Genomic DNA, 15,582 nt, shown 5'->3' with positions numbered 1-15,582 from the left:
ATGGGGCTCAGAAATTCTCTTTATTGAAGCTACTGGGAACAGTTTTCAGACTGTGTTGCAATCTCAGGACCAGGGATGGGAGGCCGGAAGGGGAGTCCCCCATGACTGAGGGCAGGGGAATGTGTGTCTGTACCCTCACTTAGTTGTAGAGGCTCCTGCGGGCAGCAGACGTAGCCCTGAGGGAACAGGCCTTGAGGGCCCCAGGTCCCCCGCTGCTCGAGAAGCTCAGGGCATTGCTGCCCATGGTTCCCCCGAAGACCAAACCTCTGCCACTGCCACCGGTGGATTTCACCACAGCTGGGGAAGAGAGGAGGCTCCATTGGTAAGGCCCTCCACAGGGACTCCACCCTTCACTCCACCCTGTCCGGCCACAGGTGCCTCCCTCTCTTACCCTGCCTCCCTTCCCTGACCCCTCCATTGCCAACCCATAAAGAGCCTCTAACCAGGGGCTGCTCCACAGGGGCTCACTGCCCTCCCCCGCCTCAGACTCTCCCTCCTCCCCTGACTTCACACGGAGGCCACTGAGCTGCATGTGAGCTCCAGGGAACCTGCCAGGGTGGAAGGAAAGAGGCTCCCCGCCCCACAAGCAGGCCCTGCAGGCCAGTCTGTCATCCTAATGACCCAGCCAGGCTGCACAGCACAGGGTGGCTGCCAAGGACTTACAGATGTTCACAGCTCCTGCTCCATCTCCAACCAACCTGGGGGCAGAGGACAGACCATGAGAACAGCTCCAGGCTCAACACTGGAGGCAACATCCCAGGCAGCCCATCCAGGCCCCAGCAGGATCCTTATTCCTTCCTTTCGGTCCCCACACCTCCAGCCTGCCTCCCACCTTGCTGTAAAATGTAAAATGCCGTAAAGTGGGGAGGTTCACCCGGGCCCTTCTACCTACTGGACACAAGGCCTAAGGCAAAGTCACAGAGCCTTCTGTTGCCCACCTGTAAATTGAGTCTAACATAAGGACCAAGGTCAGAGATTTGTTGGTGAAGGTCAAGTTATATAAGTTATCTAAAGCCCTGCACACCCAGGATTTGGTAAATGGTAGCCACACTTAATATTTATGTACATGTCTGCCTTCCCTCACCAGATTATAAAGTCCTAAAAGTGGGCTGTTGCCTATTGATTCTCATGTCTCCAGCCCCTAGCATGAGGCCTGGAACACAGTAATTACCTACTATGTGTTGAAATAATTAGTGAATTGTTGACTGATTGAACGTAGCTCCAGCCAGGACCAAGGAGGGTGGTGGGGGTAGGTGGGGTGGCTTTAAGCAGCCTGTGGGGTTGAAACAGGTCTTGCAGTGGAAATTAAAAATCCACCTGAGACAGAGGGGTGTGTTTGTTTTGTGACTCACGGCCCCATTGTCACCAAGCCCTTGGCCTTGGGGGTCAGTTTGCTCTGCAGGAGAGAGGGGCATCTCTCTTTGGTGAAGGGAGTGAGGAGAGCTCAGCAGGTCTCAGCAGCCTCAAGCCCAAGAAAGGGGCAAGGGAAGGGTTTTCTGGAAGCTCCCACGGCCCCTGTAAGTGCTTGGAGTTGCCAGAAGTACAGAACAGTGTGAGCTGTCTGCCACCAAGCAACGATCCTATATAAAGAATTTCTGGTATAACACCAAAAGCAAGAGACCTCAATGTCCAAGTCTTAGCGATTTGCGTGATTTTTATTTTCTCATTCTGAGTATTCTTGTGCCTAATTTTATATTTGTAATTTTGTGTTCTCAAAAAAACACCCCTCACAAATTGTAAAAGTTTGGGGACCATGACCCTGGATCTGCCCCAGGAAGGGTTGAGAGGCTAAGGGATGAAAGAAAGGTGTCCCAAGAGTAGGGAAGGCCAATCTCCTCTACAAGAACCAAGCTCTAACCGAATGATAGCAACTTGAACTGGGATTAGGCCTTCAGAAGAGGGTTGTTTCCACTTGCTGTGTGACCTTGGGTATGCCACTTACCATTCTGAGCTTCGGTCCCCTCATCTGCCATGGGAGGAAGCTGGATCAGGTCCTACTCTAAGGGTCCCCCAGTTCTGACTTCTATGAGGAAAAGAGGCCTAGTATATGAGTTCTCAAGAAATTGGGGTCCCCATGCCCACGGAGGAAGAGGGTGTAGAGAAAGGCACCTCAGTTGGAGCTGCTCTGTGCCCCTGGTCAGCATCTCTCTTCTCACAAAGACTGCGTGCCCACCTAGGGAGGGCCAGGTCAAGGGCTGGGGCAGAGCCCGTCCTCCTCACCCCTGCCTCCCAGCTCATGTCCTGCTGCCCAGCTTCCCCCTCGCTCCAGGCTCTGCTCCTGCACGCCCTCATTCTCCCTTCCCTTCCCCTCCACTCCAGTCATCCTCCAGCCTCCGCCCCAGAAATGCTGCTCAAGAATGCTGCTCAGAAAAGAAAGTTCATATTTAAAAAAATAATAATAAATTTAGCACTTAAAATACAAGCCACTATTCACCGAGTACTTCCTTTAAGAATGTTTTATCTCTTCAACTGATACACGACCTCCCTGAGGGTAGAAGCGTGTCCACACCAGGTTCTAACAAGCCAAAACCAAACAAGATGAGTCGCACCTCCCAGCCTTTGCCAAACTGTTGCTTCTCACCTCTCCAAATTCTAACCTTCCCCCAAGGCACAACACTAAAGCCTTATCTGTTGACAGACTCAACCAATCCTATCAGGAGAAAACCAAGGCCCAACTCCATAGTCAGAGGCGCCTGGTCTTTCCTGAAGAATATCCTACAAGACTAACTCATCCTGGCCTCCTCTTCTGCTGTAGGTGAGTATGCAAATGCCTCCGGGGACCGAGAAATCCTCCTTGTCCAGCACACTCTGTCAGCACCACATGATTTAGCTGAGTTACGTCATGAGAAGCAGCCTGGTATCATGGAGGATGCCTGACCAGGAATCGTTGCTCCTTGACTGGTCAGTTAATAAAACAGGAGACTAGGGAGTCAGTACTATCTGACCTGCTTCCCTGAGTGTGTTCTGAGGATCAAATTAGATGCCCCTGAATGGCCATACACACAAAGGGGCTCTACACCAAGTGACTTTTCCTTCTAAAAGACATCAGCTCAGTGTTCCCTGTACCTCCTACCCCTGTGCCCTGCAGAAGAGGAAATGCGTGTACATGGCTGAACGTCAGCCCAGACCCCACCGAGCCCCAGGATCCCCTGCCTCACTTCCCGTTCCTCACCGGCTCTCCTCGCCCTCCAGCAGCTTGCGGTAGGTGGCGATCTCGATGTCCAGGGCCAGCTTGACGTTCATGAGCTCCTGGTACTCGCGCAGCTGCCGGGCCATGTCCTGCTTGGCCCGCTGCAGGGCGGCCTCCAGCTCCTCCTGCTTGGTACGAGCGTCCTTGAAGGCCAACTCCCCACGCTCCTCGGCCTCGGCAATGGCGGCCTCCAACCTGGCACGCTGCAGGTGGTAGTGGAACTGTGAGCTGGAAGATAGAGCTCACCAGCCACTGCTTTCCTGTCTACCCGTCCAGCAGTGAGTACCTGGGTGACTTGCTTAAGGTGGATTCCTTGAACTGCCTACTCCCCCAAGGGTGAAACACATGGACTTGGATACCCAACACCCAGGTTCCCAGCCTGGCTCTGCCACTTACTAGCTATCTGGCCTTGCATGAATCCACCTTTCTAAGGCAAACTCTCCTCTTTTCTAGAAGAGCAATGATCACAGCACCTATCTCAGAGGGATCCTATGAGGATGAAAAGAGATAAGACACAAAGGTCTTACCACAAAAACTGCAGGTGCCTAATAAATGCTACTGTAAGGGATGGAGAAGTGGCTCAGTGGTAGAACATTTCCTTAGATGTGCAAAGTCCTGGGTTCGATCCCCAGCACCACACACACACACACACAAATTGCTACTATGATTGCTATTATTAATAAATGCTCTTATGTGGCTGGGGTTGTAGCTTAGTAGTACAGCACTTGCCTAGCATGTGTGAGGCACTTGGTTTGATTCTCAGCACCACATATAAATAAAATAAAGGTCCACTGACAACTAGAAAAATATTTAACAATAAATAAATAAATAAATAAATACTATTATGATTTGCAAAATCCTCAGTCCCCCAGGCCCCAACTAGAGAAGTTCCAAAACCATGGAATTCTGTTTGAGTCTCCAAATGCCAGGCAATTGACAAGGACCAGAAACAGTCTTCAAAATAAAAATCAGTTGGGAACAAGCCCAGACGAGGGGGACCTGGGGCAGAAAGATCCCACCAATCATCACATATACCACATCCACAGGTTATAGGTTTGGGTAGGGAGAGTCTGGTTCCAGTGCATCTGTGTCTGCCTTAAGCAACTGCCACTTGCTACCTGTCCTTAAATCTCCCCTGCTTTGGGCTCCTCCCCACTCTTATAGTTTAAATCTTGATTGTCCCCCAATGGCTTATGTGTTGACAACTTTGTTCCAAGTTAATGGTGCTATTCAGAAAGTGGTGAAACCTTTAGGAGGTGGGGCCTAGTGGAAGGCATTAGGTTATTGGGGGCGTGCCCTTGAAGAGATGAGGACCTTTGCTCCTTCATCTCTCTGTTTCCCATGAGATAAGCAGTTTTGCTCTGCCACAAGCTTCCTGCCACAATGTTCTGCCTTGCCATAGGCCCAAAGCAACCACAGACTGAAGTCTTTGAAACTGAGCCAAAATAAAGCTTTCCTCCTTTAAGTGGACTTTCTCAAGTATTTTGTCACAGTGACAGAAGGCTGATTAACACAGCTATTACCAGAAGTCTGTCTAGCCCCAGGCCTCTTGTTCAACTCAGAGAGCTGCTGCCCCCATTCCCTAGCTCAGGACTTACTTCTCCTTCTTGCTTCTCATCAACCATTCCCTATCCTCATGTCCTCTTCCCTCAGCCAAAGTCTCACCCCCTGTCTCCTTGTCCCTCAACTATCTCTCAGTGCCCTGTCTTGTCAGACTGGTACCCCCTAGTCCAAAACCATACCCCCTGCCTCTGGAGGCCTCTCCCAGATGCTCTCAAGGGCCCTTGGTGATGATAGACACATGACTCTGGGCCCTGGTTCTGCCCTATCATGTGAGAGGAGAACTGGATGTGGTGGAAGATATAAGATTTGGGAAACCGCCATTCATTATTCTGTGCCTCCCCTCCTGGCCTGGAACACGGGGTGATTCATGACCCAACATCTGTGCCAGGAGACAGTCTCCACCCCTGTATAAACAGGCCTGCAGGGCTCTGAGGTGAGGACATTTTCTGTGTAAATCACCCCCACTTCCCATTCCCCAGCTCATCTGGAAATAAGCTCTCTGAAGGTGCTGCATCTGCCCTTGCCCTCCCTCCCCATTGCAGACACCTGCTCCAGCTGAGCTGCCCCATCTACATCTGAATTCCACCAGGGCATGGGGGACCCTTCCCTCATCAATACCCCCAAACCCAGCTTCCAGTTCTCAGTCTCTTGTTGGAGATCTATACCCCTATCATGTGCCAGGTGCTGGAAGAAAGGGACAGAGAAGCAGGCAGATGGGGTCCCTGCTCTCAAGACATTTATATATACCAGGGGGATGGGGACAGTCTATAACTTAATAATAATTCAGAACATTTCAGAGCAACAGGCACTTCAAAGAACTTCAGACAAGCTGCTGAGATAGTGGTTAGGTGTTTGAGGAAGCCACCTCCAAGAAGGGGTCTTTTGTTGTAAACCCAGGGTGGAAAAAGAGACAGCCATCGACAGAGCTAGGAGAACCACATTCCAGGCAGAGAGAGGCCCCGTACAAAAGCCCTGCAGCATGAACACGCTTGGCAAATGCAAGATACAGGAAGCAGGCCGCTGTGGCCCAAGCAGAGTGAGAAGAGACTTGTCAGCCCTGGTAACGAGCTGTGAGCTCCCAGATGTTGCATACTGCCCCAGAGCTAGGTGCAAGCAGAGTGTTCAGTACCAATTGGTAACTGATGGTGGCTCTTCGCTCACCAGCCCAGGCTTCTGTCCACAGGCTCTGTGCCCAGCCAGGACTCTTCCTGCTCTGGCCCCAAGCCAGCACCTGACCAAAAGTATTCCGCTCTGGCAGAATGCACCAGTGTCCCTGAGAAGCGAGCTGCCCCAGCTGAGGCCCAAGGAAGACAAGATGACAGTCCCCCCTCTACCTTTCTGCCCCTCGCCCAGAACTTGGCCTCAGATGGCCACCTCTCACCTGCCCCAAGGAGCAGAGAGGAGGAGGGAAGAAGGCCCAGCCCCACCTGGTTCTTGATGTTGTCAATCTCAGCCTGCAGCCTCTGGATGGCTCGGTTCATCTCTGCAATCTCATTCCGGGTGTTCCGGAGGTCTTCCCCATGCTTCCCAGCCTGGACCTGGAGGGTCTCGAACTGGAGGGACCATAGAGACAAGTACCACAGGGGTGGCCAATGATTACAGGTGATTGATCTGGCTACCAATCCAAGGAAAGCCCCTCCCTGCTTCTATTTCCAGGGAAAACACAGCCATCTGCACCCAATACCAGGAGGCCAGCGTATTGGGCAGTGGGATAGGGAAGGGGTTCAATCACCAAGACAGCAAAGGTTCCCAGGGCCCTTCCCCTTTGGCCCTGGGGCTCTTCACACTCCCACCCTGCCCTAGTGCTGGGCAATAACCGAAAGCCTGAGGCGCTATTCAACATTTGCTTCCAGCACCACCCATTTCACAGATGCGGAGCCTGAGTCCCAGTGAAAGGGAAGCACTGTCCAGGACTCACACAGCAAATCAATGGCAGCGTGAGGGCCTGAACTCCAGTCCCTTGTTGGCATCCCTAGGCTCTCGCCCCTGCACCATGGATGAGTCCTTAGCGCTGCAGCGACAGTCCTCTATGCTGCTGGTGAAACCTTGCCTCGGGCTCCCTCCTCGAGCCGCACTAGCTTGCCCCAGCATCACCTCCCCTTCCTTCAGCACCTGCACCCTGGGCTGCTCTGCCTCCACGAAGTATGTGTAATGGTGACGCCTCCCAGATCAGGAGCCCTGGCATTCAGAATCCAGAGCTTGCTCTTCCATGTCCTAGCTGTGTGGAGTTAGGCAAATCACTTAACCTCTCTGTACTTCAGTTTTCTCATCTTTGCAATGGTAAGAGTAATGGTTCGCACCTAACAGAGACATTCTATGGATTAACGAAGTCAATAGAGGTAAAACATGGGAAGTATCACCCAGCACTATGCAAGCATGCCGTGCCTGTGTAAGTTCTGGAACTATATGCCCAGCATTATGCACGTAACAAATTCTAATTATCAGTAATGCATGTCTGTTTCCTGACAGGTCCTTGCATCAGGCTAGGATCTCCCTCAGGGCAGGGACCTGGTTTTCATGTCCTCTTCTCCCCTGGACTCCAGAGAGCACCACAGACTAAACCACTGATGCCCACCAGGACAGTGGGGCCCCAGCCCTGAAGGCTCAAGATGGGGTGAGGAGGAGGGAGGCTGCCACCAAGAGACCTGGCAGGAGGAGGAAAGATGCCCCCAGCGGTGGCACACCTTGGTGTGGTACCAGGCCTCAGCCTCAGCCCGGCTGCGGTTGGCCATCTCCTCATACTGGGCCTTCACTTCAGCAATGATGCCGTCCAGGTCCAGGGACCGGCTGTTGTCCATGGACAGCACCACGGACGTGTCGGAGATCTGGGACTGCAGCTCTGCCAACTCCTGGAAGGACCAGACAGAATGTTGGGACTTGGGGCATGACACATCCCGATGCCCACACCTGCCCACACAAGCAGAAGGAGAAGTAAGGTGAGGCTGGAGTGAGGCTGCCCAGCCCTGGTCCTGGAGTCTCAAAGCAGATCTGGCAGGATTAAAGGAGCTGATGTGACAGTGTGGTGCTCTGGGGTGGCTCCTCCTGTGAGGTCCCCTCAGGGCACAGCACTGGTGTGTGTTGGGGGACAGATCATATCACACTCCATGACAGGAGGCCCCACAGCCTTTAAAACTGATGGTGAGCTGTATTTACTGACAGGGCAGGGTGTCAGCAGAACACTACAATGTGAAAAATATTTATCTCTTTATCCCCATGTATATCCATGCACAAAAAGTCTGGACAAGTCAATACAAAGATGGTAACATAACAGGGGTGCACTTCATGCTTTGAGTATAAACCTTACATTTGTGAAGTTGTTTTTTCTTTTGTTTTGTTTTTTCCCTTTTTTCTGTTCTTTTTCTTTTTTCTTTCCTTCTCCCCCACTGTAACAGCAGGGAAGCAAGATTAACCTTCTTTCCATTCTAGGCCAAATTATCATGTCCTTCACTGACCAAAGAACAAAGAAAATTCAGACCTAGAAACTGGTGCCAGTGAGTTTGAACAAGAGCTCACTCGTGGTCACCAGCTGGACATTAAGTGCACTTACCAACAATTATATGAGGAGCCCAATTCTTAAGTACCCCTTTAAAGCCTTTTTTTCTTCTTGTGAGGAGGACAGCAGTCTTTCAGGATCATAATCCACTGACTTTCCCATTGCTAGCATATTAATAAATCTATTTTTTTTTCTTTTTTCTCAAAAACCTGTTCCTGTTATTTGAATCAGCACCAGGGACAAGCACCAAGTTTTTACAATGGGTAAAAGTGATTTGTTCTCCATCTTGTGCCTCACTGAATTTTCTGTTTTTCTTTGCAGTGAGCGTATATTACCTTTGCAATAAGAAGAAACAATTATATATTATAAATAAACACAGTGTACATGTGTTTGTGCATATAGGTACAGATGATATACATATATATATATTTATAATATGTGTCACATATAAGAAGGCCTGCAAGACAAAAGAATAAATTGAACATAACTTTCCTATGTTCATAAACGAATACATGACCAGTGTAACTCCACATCATGTACAACCACAAGAATGGGAAGTTATATTCCATGTATGCATGATATGTCAAAATACAGTCTACTCTCGTGTGTAGCTAAAATGAATTGAAGAAGAAGAAGAAGGAGGAGGAGGAGGAGGAGAAGGAGGAGGAGGAGGAGGAGGAGAAGAAGAAGAAGAAGACCACCACAACCTGTGTTGAACTTAGATTGCCTGAAGTAGCCTCAAGGCCAGTCCCTAAAATTAACAAACATGTAGACATTTGCTCTGAGGAGCTAATGAAGGCTGGATGTTCAGGCAAAGACTTGACTGAAGAGAACTGAGAACTAGTTGGTTCTTAAGCCCACATGCTAATTATGCTCCAGCCCACCCTCTGCCAGATGACTGGCCACCCTACCTCTGCCTAAGCCCAGAGACTCACACTGAGAGCTGGGGAAAGGTTTTTAAATCCCCACAAAGGAAAAGAGCTGTAAGCCCAGGCAGGACATAGGTGAGAGAGAATGAGAAAATCACAGCCACCCACCTAGTCCCTCTAGGACTCCATTCCCTCCTGACCTGGGATCCCCAGCCTGTCCCATTCACTGTACCTTGAACCGTGTCAGAGCCTGGCCTCCTCTAGCTCCTTTCAGTTCCACCCAATCCCCCCACCTGACAAATGCCAAGGTCATCCGAAGTCTCTTAGGACCCGTCCTGACAGATCCTACTCCTTCTGCTACCACCCGCTCTCCTCCTGACCCCTAGCCCATTATGGATTCCTGAGTCCAGAATAAAGAACAGGATGACACCATTATCCCCAACACACACCTAGTGGCCCAGAGGCAGGGTGCTGGACCACATGGCTCCCTGCCTAGGACACAGAAGGAGAAATGTCAGTCACCCAAGACTCTCACCGTCTCGTTGAGGGTCTTAAGGAAGCTGATCTCATCATTCAGGGCAGCCACCTTGGCCTCCAGCTCCACCTTGCTCATGTAGGCAGAATCCACATCCTGGGCAGTGAAAGGGACAGGGCAGAGGAATATCATGTCCTTAGCACAAGAACATTTAATAATGATAGGATCAAGCCATCCCCGTCCAACCACCAGGCCAAACACCACTGGCCTAGTAAGAAACACGCAGTTTCTCCAGGCCGCCTAACATGGCTGGCAGGACGCTCTCTCCACAGGCCCTCAGGCCTCTTGCTGGGCATTGTTTCCTCAGGGCCCCAGAACCAGAGCTGCCTTCTCAGCACTGGCAGCCCAGAGCAGCCTGAAGCCCCAGACCTAGCCCTTGACCAGTTCCTAAAGTCTTCATGGTGTGGACACTCCCTGGCTCTGCCACCACTAGCTGTGTGACCTGGAATAAAATCACTCCTACACTGCAAGCCTCAACTTCTCCTCAGTGCAGGGTAGAGTTTATCATCATTCAACTCCCAGAGGCTGTCCTAGTGAAAGGACAGCTCCAGCAGCCCTGTGCAGTGGCAATGCAGGTGGCTCTGAGGCAGGCAGGTCACAGATAGGAGCCCAGGTCAGAGGATGTCTGGGCCTCTCTAGTTACACTTCTGGGGATAAGCTTCTGTGGTAGAGCTCACTTTTTATCACCCCGAACCTCCAAGGGTCCAGCACTCCGGGCAGCTTGTATTTCTATGGATGGGCCTGGAATCCCCAGCACTCAGTGAGAATGCACTGAAGCAGAATTTTAAGGGGCATGTAGCTCAAAGGCCTCAAAGGTGCTCCTAAGGCCTGCCAATCTCCTCTTCAGGGACAGAGAACTCCTTACCTCATGAACACTCATTGCATTCACTCGGCAAATATTTCAGGTCGGCCAGGTGTCACCCTTGTCTGGGACAAAACATTCAGACTAGAATAGAACACTTGCTTTTCTGAGGTTGAAATCTCCCTCCTTAATCTCCATCCTTTGGTCTTAGTTCTAATCCTGAAGGCCTAGAAGTATGTCACTCACAAGACACACCCACCCACAGGGCAGGCTGTGCTACTGTGGTCACTCTGGCCTGGCTTCCAGACCAGGCTGGATCTTGGCTACCAGTCCCTACCAGCTACTCAGGTGAGAGACCCCATGATCCCCTGTTCTATGTGTTTGCAGACAACCCCCATCCAGCCGGTCCATGCCCTCACCTTCTTGAGCACCACAAACTCATTCTCAGCAGCAGTTCTACGGTTGATCTCCTCCTCGTACCTGAAGCAGGGGAGGGGACATGGTGTTGGCACAGCTTTACCTCCAAAGCCCTCACATAGAGGTATGAAACCCACCCTGCTCCCTTTACCCTCTTGCTCTTTTTTTTTTTTTTTTTTTTTTTTTTTTCTGGTGGTGCTGGGGAATCGAACCCTGTGCCTTGTGCCTGCTAGGCAAGCACCCTACCAACTGAGCTAGATCCTCAGCCCCTCCTTTACCCTGTCTTAATGATACACCTGGAAAAACCAGGTGTCAGAGCTACAAAACTGAATTCCCTTGTCTTCCATGTGGCTATTCCTAGAGCTTTGAGTCTTGGAGCGGGGCCAGGAAATACGTGCAAATTAAAGGAAAATGGTGGCATATATTGGGGAAAGAAGGCAAATGATAGCCATGCTTACAGACCAGAGGTGCCCTCTGCGCCCTAACTCATTCCACCCTCCCAACAATCCTACAAGGATGGTACTGTGGTTATCAGAGAAAAGAATGAAGGCACAGAGAGGCAGGTAACCTGACCATGTCACTAAGCGACTTAGTAGCAAAGCCCTGATGTGAGCCTTGGCAGCTCCAGAGCCAGGCCTTAACCACTGGTTAACCCGCCCTGCAGGGAGAAGAAGGGTCTAAAGGCAGGAAGCTACGTAGAGTCCCGGACGATCCAGGCACCAGCTTGATGGTCCAGCCCCTGTTCTACTCCCACAGCATCCCTCCAATCCCTCTTCCTCCCAAGGAGCAGACCCTCACCCTTAGGAGAATGTCTACAAATAGGGCCTAACCCAGAATTGGGGGGGGGGGGGTCAAAAAAAGGTGTAGAAATCAAGAGCTCGGCAGTATCCAACAGTGGCTGGATAAAAAAAGCACTTGTTCATGGGAAACAAGATGTTTGGACAAGTCCAGCCCCTCCAGAAGACTCAGGGCATCCACAGTCCCAAGGTTGTTCTTAAGTCCTATAAAAGGTATGGCCAGGCCCTCGGTCCACCCAGCCTTGGTACTGCATTGCTGGGCCTGGAGGGTGCACAGACCAAAGCTCCGGGAGCAGTGATACACAGGGCCACTTCCCTGGGCCTTGGAGCCCAGGCCAGCCCCACAGGAAGGTGCTCTGAGGGCTCTGAAGTTGGTGGAGATGGCTGTGGAATGGGGACAGACACACACACACACACACACACACACACACAGGGATGGCTACCCAGGCCTTCCCAGCCCTGCCCCATGTGATTCCACCTGCTGTGGGATTAATCTGTGACTTTTGCCGCAGGGAAGTAGCAGGTGGGGACCCTCTGCAGAGCTTTGTTTGCTCTCCTCCAATCAGAGCCAGGATACCCGCTTCTGCTTAGTCACAGGGCCACAGGAGAGCACAGAACTCAACTCACTGTCCCCAGTGCCCACTGGCAGGTGTGCCAGGGTGGGGCCTTGCCCAAGCCTCAGGCTTTGGTTTCTGTTCAATGAAAAAGAAGGGCTCAGTGAGCATTCAAAGACCTCGAAACCTTCCTGCCTTTCCCTTACAGCCTCCTTCCTGGCTCTGCCCTGACCAAACCCACCTCAGCCCCTGAACCCACACATTTTCAGGATGATCATCCTCCCTCCTTACTTCTTTTCTTCCCACCCTTTGTCCCCTCATGGGAGTCAGGGACCCAAAATTTAAGTCCCAGATTCCAGTGACCTACTATGTGATCTTGACCAAGTCCTTGAACTTCTCAGGTTTCCAATTCCCTGCATGCACAAAAGGAACTGTTCTAGAATGATCTGTGAGTATCATGCATGTACTGAAGCACCCCTCTCCTAGGATACTTTTTGCCTGCCCTCTCTTGAGGACTTGTCAAGCACTGGACCATGCAGGTAAGGGTAGACTGAGATACTTCCCCCAGGCTGAGTTAAGAGAAAAGACTGGAACATCCAACAGTCGGGGGGAGGGGGGGAGCAGGGAATGTGTTAGAAAAGACAGGCCTTTCAGGGAATTATACAGCTGCTGCATACTCTGACCCCTGAACAGACAGATATACAGAGACTCAGGATGAGAGTCACATTGTCCCAGGGTAGGTGACACACAGGGGCAGGTGACACCAGGAGCATTACTTATTCTTGAAGTCTTCCACCACATTCTGCATGCTGTGGAGCTCCACCTCCAGGCGACCTCCATCCACCTGCAGTGCCTCCAGCTGCCCTCGTAGGCCAGCAATCTGGGCCTCAAAGAGGCCAGGGAGGCGGCTGCTCTTGGCCGATTTTTGTTCCTGCAGCAGCGCCCACTTGGTCTCCAGCATCTTGTTCTGCTGCTCTAGGAAGCGTACCTGAAAGAATCATGGAAGAGGAAACTCCCAAGAGGCTGACCAGGCCACCACAGCAGGGTTGAAGAGAGTTTCAAGTCACCCAGCAGAGCCCATGTTCCCACCACTGCTCCCCTGGCCAGGGGACCTAGCACTTGGCCCTCTCCTCTAGGACTCTGTCTCAAGGGTCTTCAAGAATGAGCCAGGTCACACTCTCTCACTGATATATCAGAGTTTCTACTTTCTATTCCCATTGCATTCTCTACCTCCCGCTTCTGAAGGGTCCTGTTCCTGTATGTTCCTGTATGTGGGGCCTGGGGCTAACTGAGCCACCCCTCCCTTTAGGCTGGGACCTGGCCTCTACCTCGGTATCCTGTCTTGGTATTCCAGCAAGGCCCTGGACAGGGGCCTACAATCAATCCAATATGAAAGGAGTACCTCCCATGCGCCCTGCCCTGGGGCCCCAAAAGGTCCTTAAGGAGCACCTAGCAAGGCTAGGGAGGCAGGCAAGAGAGGCCTCCTCCAAATCAGCCACTTGAGGCACCAGAACCTGAATGTGCACCATAAGACAGTGCTGTTCAACAGCAAGGAAGGAACCCGGGCCTGGGGCAGCCTGGGGGTTTCAGTAGAACTTGAAGGATGTGTAGGTCCAAAAGGTAAAGGCAAGGAGGACATGGGGGTGGGGGAGCCTGGAAGTACACAAGGCAAGAGAGGACATCAGTCTAAGCCCAAGGGAAGGGGTCCTGGCCAGAGGGTCCAGCAGGACCACAGCACTTAGTTCCTAGGTCCAGCCTCCCTTAAAGCCCCCTTCTCCAAGACCCTCCAGTAGTCTGCCCTCCCACACACAAAAGCCCATGTGTGGCAACAACAGACAACCAGGAAAAACATCTCCCAAATGTCTCCTTCCCTTGATGCCACTCCCTGTCCCCAGCTGGGCTATCTCCAAGGACAGATGTAACCTCACCTCCTACCACCAAAGGCAGCCTGGAGGCCCTGGCAGGTGGGTGGGGCCAGGAGCCTTCCTCCCTCCAGGCCTTTATTTCCAGCGTCTGAAGGAACCAGTGTCTCCTCAGCTGCAAAGAGAGAGTCACCCCCACCCCATGCCTGATGCTAACAGCCCCCACTCTGGGAGAGGGATCTAGAGAGCAAAGAATTCCTGGCCTTGGCCTCTGGATCTCCTAATCTGATACCTGACAAAGCTGGCCCAAGAACCCCATAGAACTGGGAGCACATCCATCCAGGCAGCCAGACAGAACCTGGGGACACATTCCTGCAGGAGAGGGAGAGGTCATTGGGGAGCTTGATGCAAGGGAGACAGGGACTGGAGGCTGAGGGGCAAAACAACGACAGAGTTCAAGGGGCGGGGAGAGGCCACAGAGATATCCTCCAGATATTGGTGGGCTAAGAGAAGGACAAGATTACCAGCGCGGGCCGCAGGTGGGCAGGGTTGGTCAGCGCGGCCCTGGGCAGGGTCCTACCCGGCTCACCTTGTCGATGAAGGAAGCAAACTTGTTGTTGAGGGTCTTGATCTGCTCGCGCTCCTCCTGACGCACTTGCTGGATGGAGGGGTCGATGTCCACCCGCAGTGGGGCCAGCAGGCTCTGATTGATGGTGACCTCGCGAATGCCGGCGCCCACTGGGCCCCCATAGGAAGAGCGCATGGCCGCCCGCGGCCGCGAGGCGCCCAGACCATAGAGGCTGCTGCTGCCGAGGCTGCCCGGGCGACCTGAGCTCAGGCGCACCTGGGCTCCACGACCCGGGAAGGCGGCGGAGCGCGAGCTGAACACCTGTGAGCTGAAGTGGACGGACATGGTGGCGGAACCCCCCTGGACCTTGCAGCGAACGAGGAGGTGGGCGAACTCGCTGACCTCAGGCACACTGGGCCCCTTTTATGGTTCGGCGCGGGCGGCTGGGCTCTCACAGGTAGGGGCGGGGCGGGGCAGGGCTGGCCGCCAGGCACCTTTCTGGCCGCCAGGCCCTTCCTGGGGCCGCCTTCCGCCCTCCGCACCGCCCACCCCGGGCGGCCCCGGCTCTGGGTCCAAGCAGGAAGGATCTGCCTGTCTTCAGAAACGCCATCCACAGACACCCCCAGCTTTTGCAGGTGGCTACAGAGAATAGCAGGGAACAGAAGGCAGAGCTGTGTCTTGACCTCACAGAGACCACCTATAGCCGATTCAGGGAAGGTTTCTCCAAGGGGGAAGAGCATCCAGATTCCCTAGGCCAGCAGAGAGACCAGGTAGTGAAAGACTAGGGAAGAGGTGAACAAAAAATGCTCCAGCTCAGGTGTCAGAGCCCCCAGCCCCCAGCCACAAGCCAGAAAGGCACTTCCTGACCCTCTCCCTCCCCCAAGTCCAGCTACTCCTGGAAAAATCAGCTCAGGTCTTGCGTAATCTGACCC

The 15,582-nt window shown here is 52.5% G+C and overlaps 1 protein-coding gene across 1 annotated transcript; it reads right to left on the bottom strand.

Annotated features, from left to right (window-relative positions):
- Window positions 1-3: 3 nt before the first annotated feature.
- On the bottom strand, window positions 4-15,141 carry KRT7 (keratin 7). Its single transcript, XM_079140943.1, has 9 exons — window positions 14,672-15,141; window positions 12,997-13,208; window positions 10,872-10,932; window positions 9,651-9,746; window positions 7,438-7,602; window positions 6,181-6,306; window positions 3,173-3,393; window positions 664-698; window positions 4-297 (listed from the first exon to the last, which is right to left on the bottom strand). Exons 1-9 carry the CDS (start codon window positions 14,993-14,995, stop codon window positions 140-142), a joined length of 1,398 nt encoding a protein of 465 aa, XP_078997069.1. The 5' UTR covers window positions 14,996-15,141; the 3' UTR covers window positions 4-139.
- Between the last annotated feature and the right edge of the window lie 441 nt (window positions 15,142-15,582).

The sequence above is a fragment of the Sciurus vulgaris genome (genome assembly GCF_902686455.1).
Source record: "Sciurus vulgaris genome assembly, chromosome: 5".
NCBI lineage: Eukaryota > Metazoa > Chordata > Mammalia > Rodentia > Sciuridae > Sciurus > Sciurus vulgaris.
This window is presented reverse-complemented; position numbering and strand designations above follow the sequence as displayed.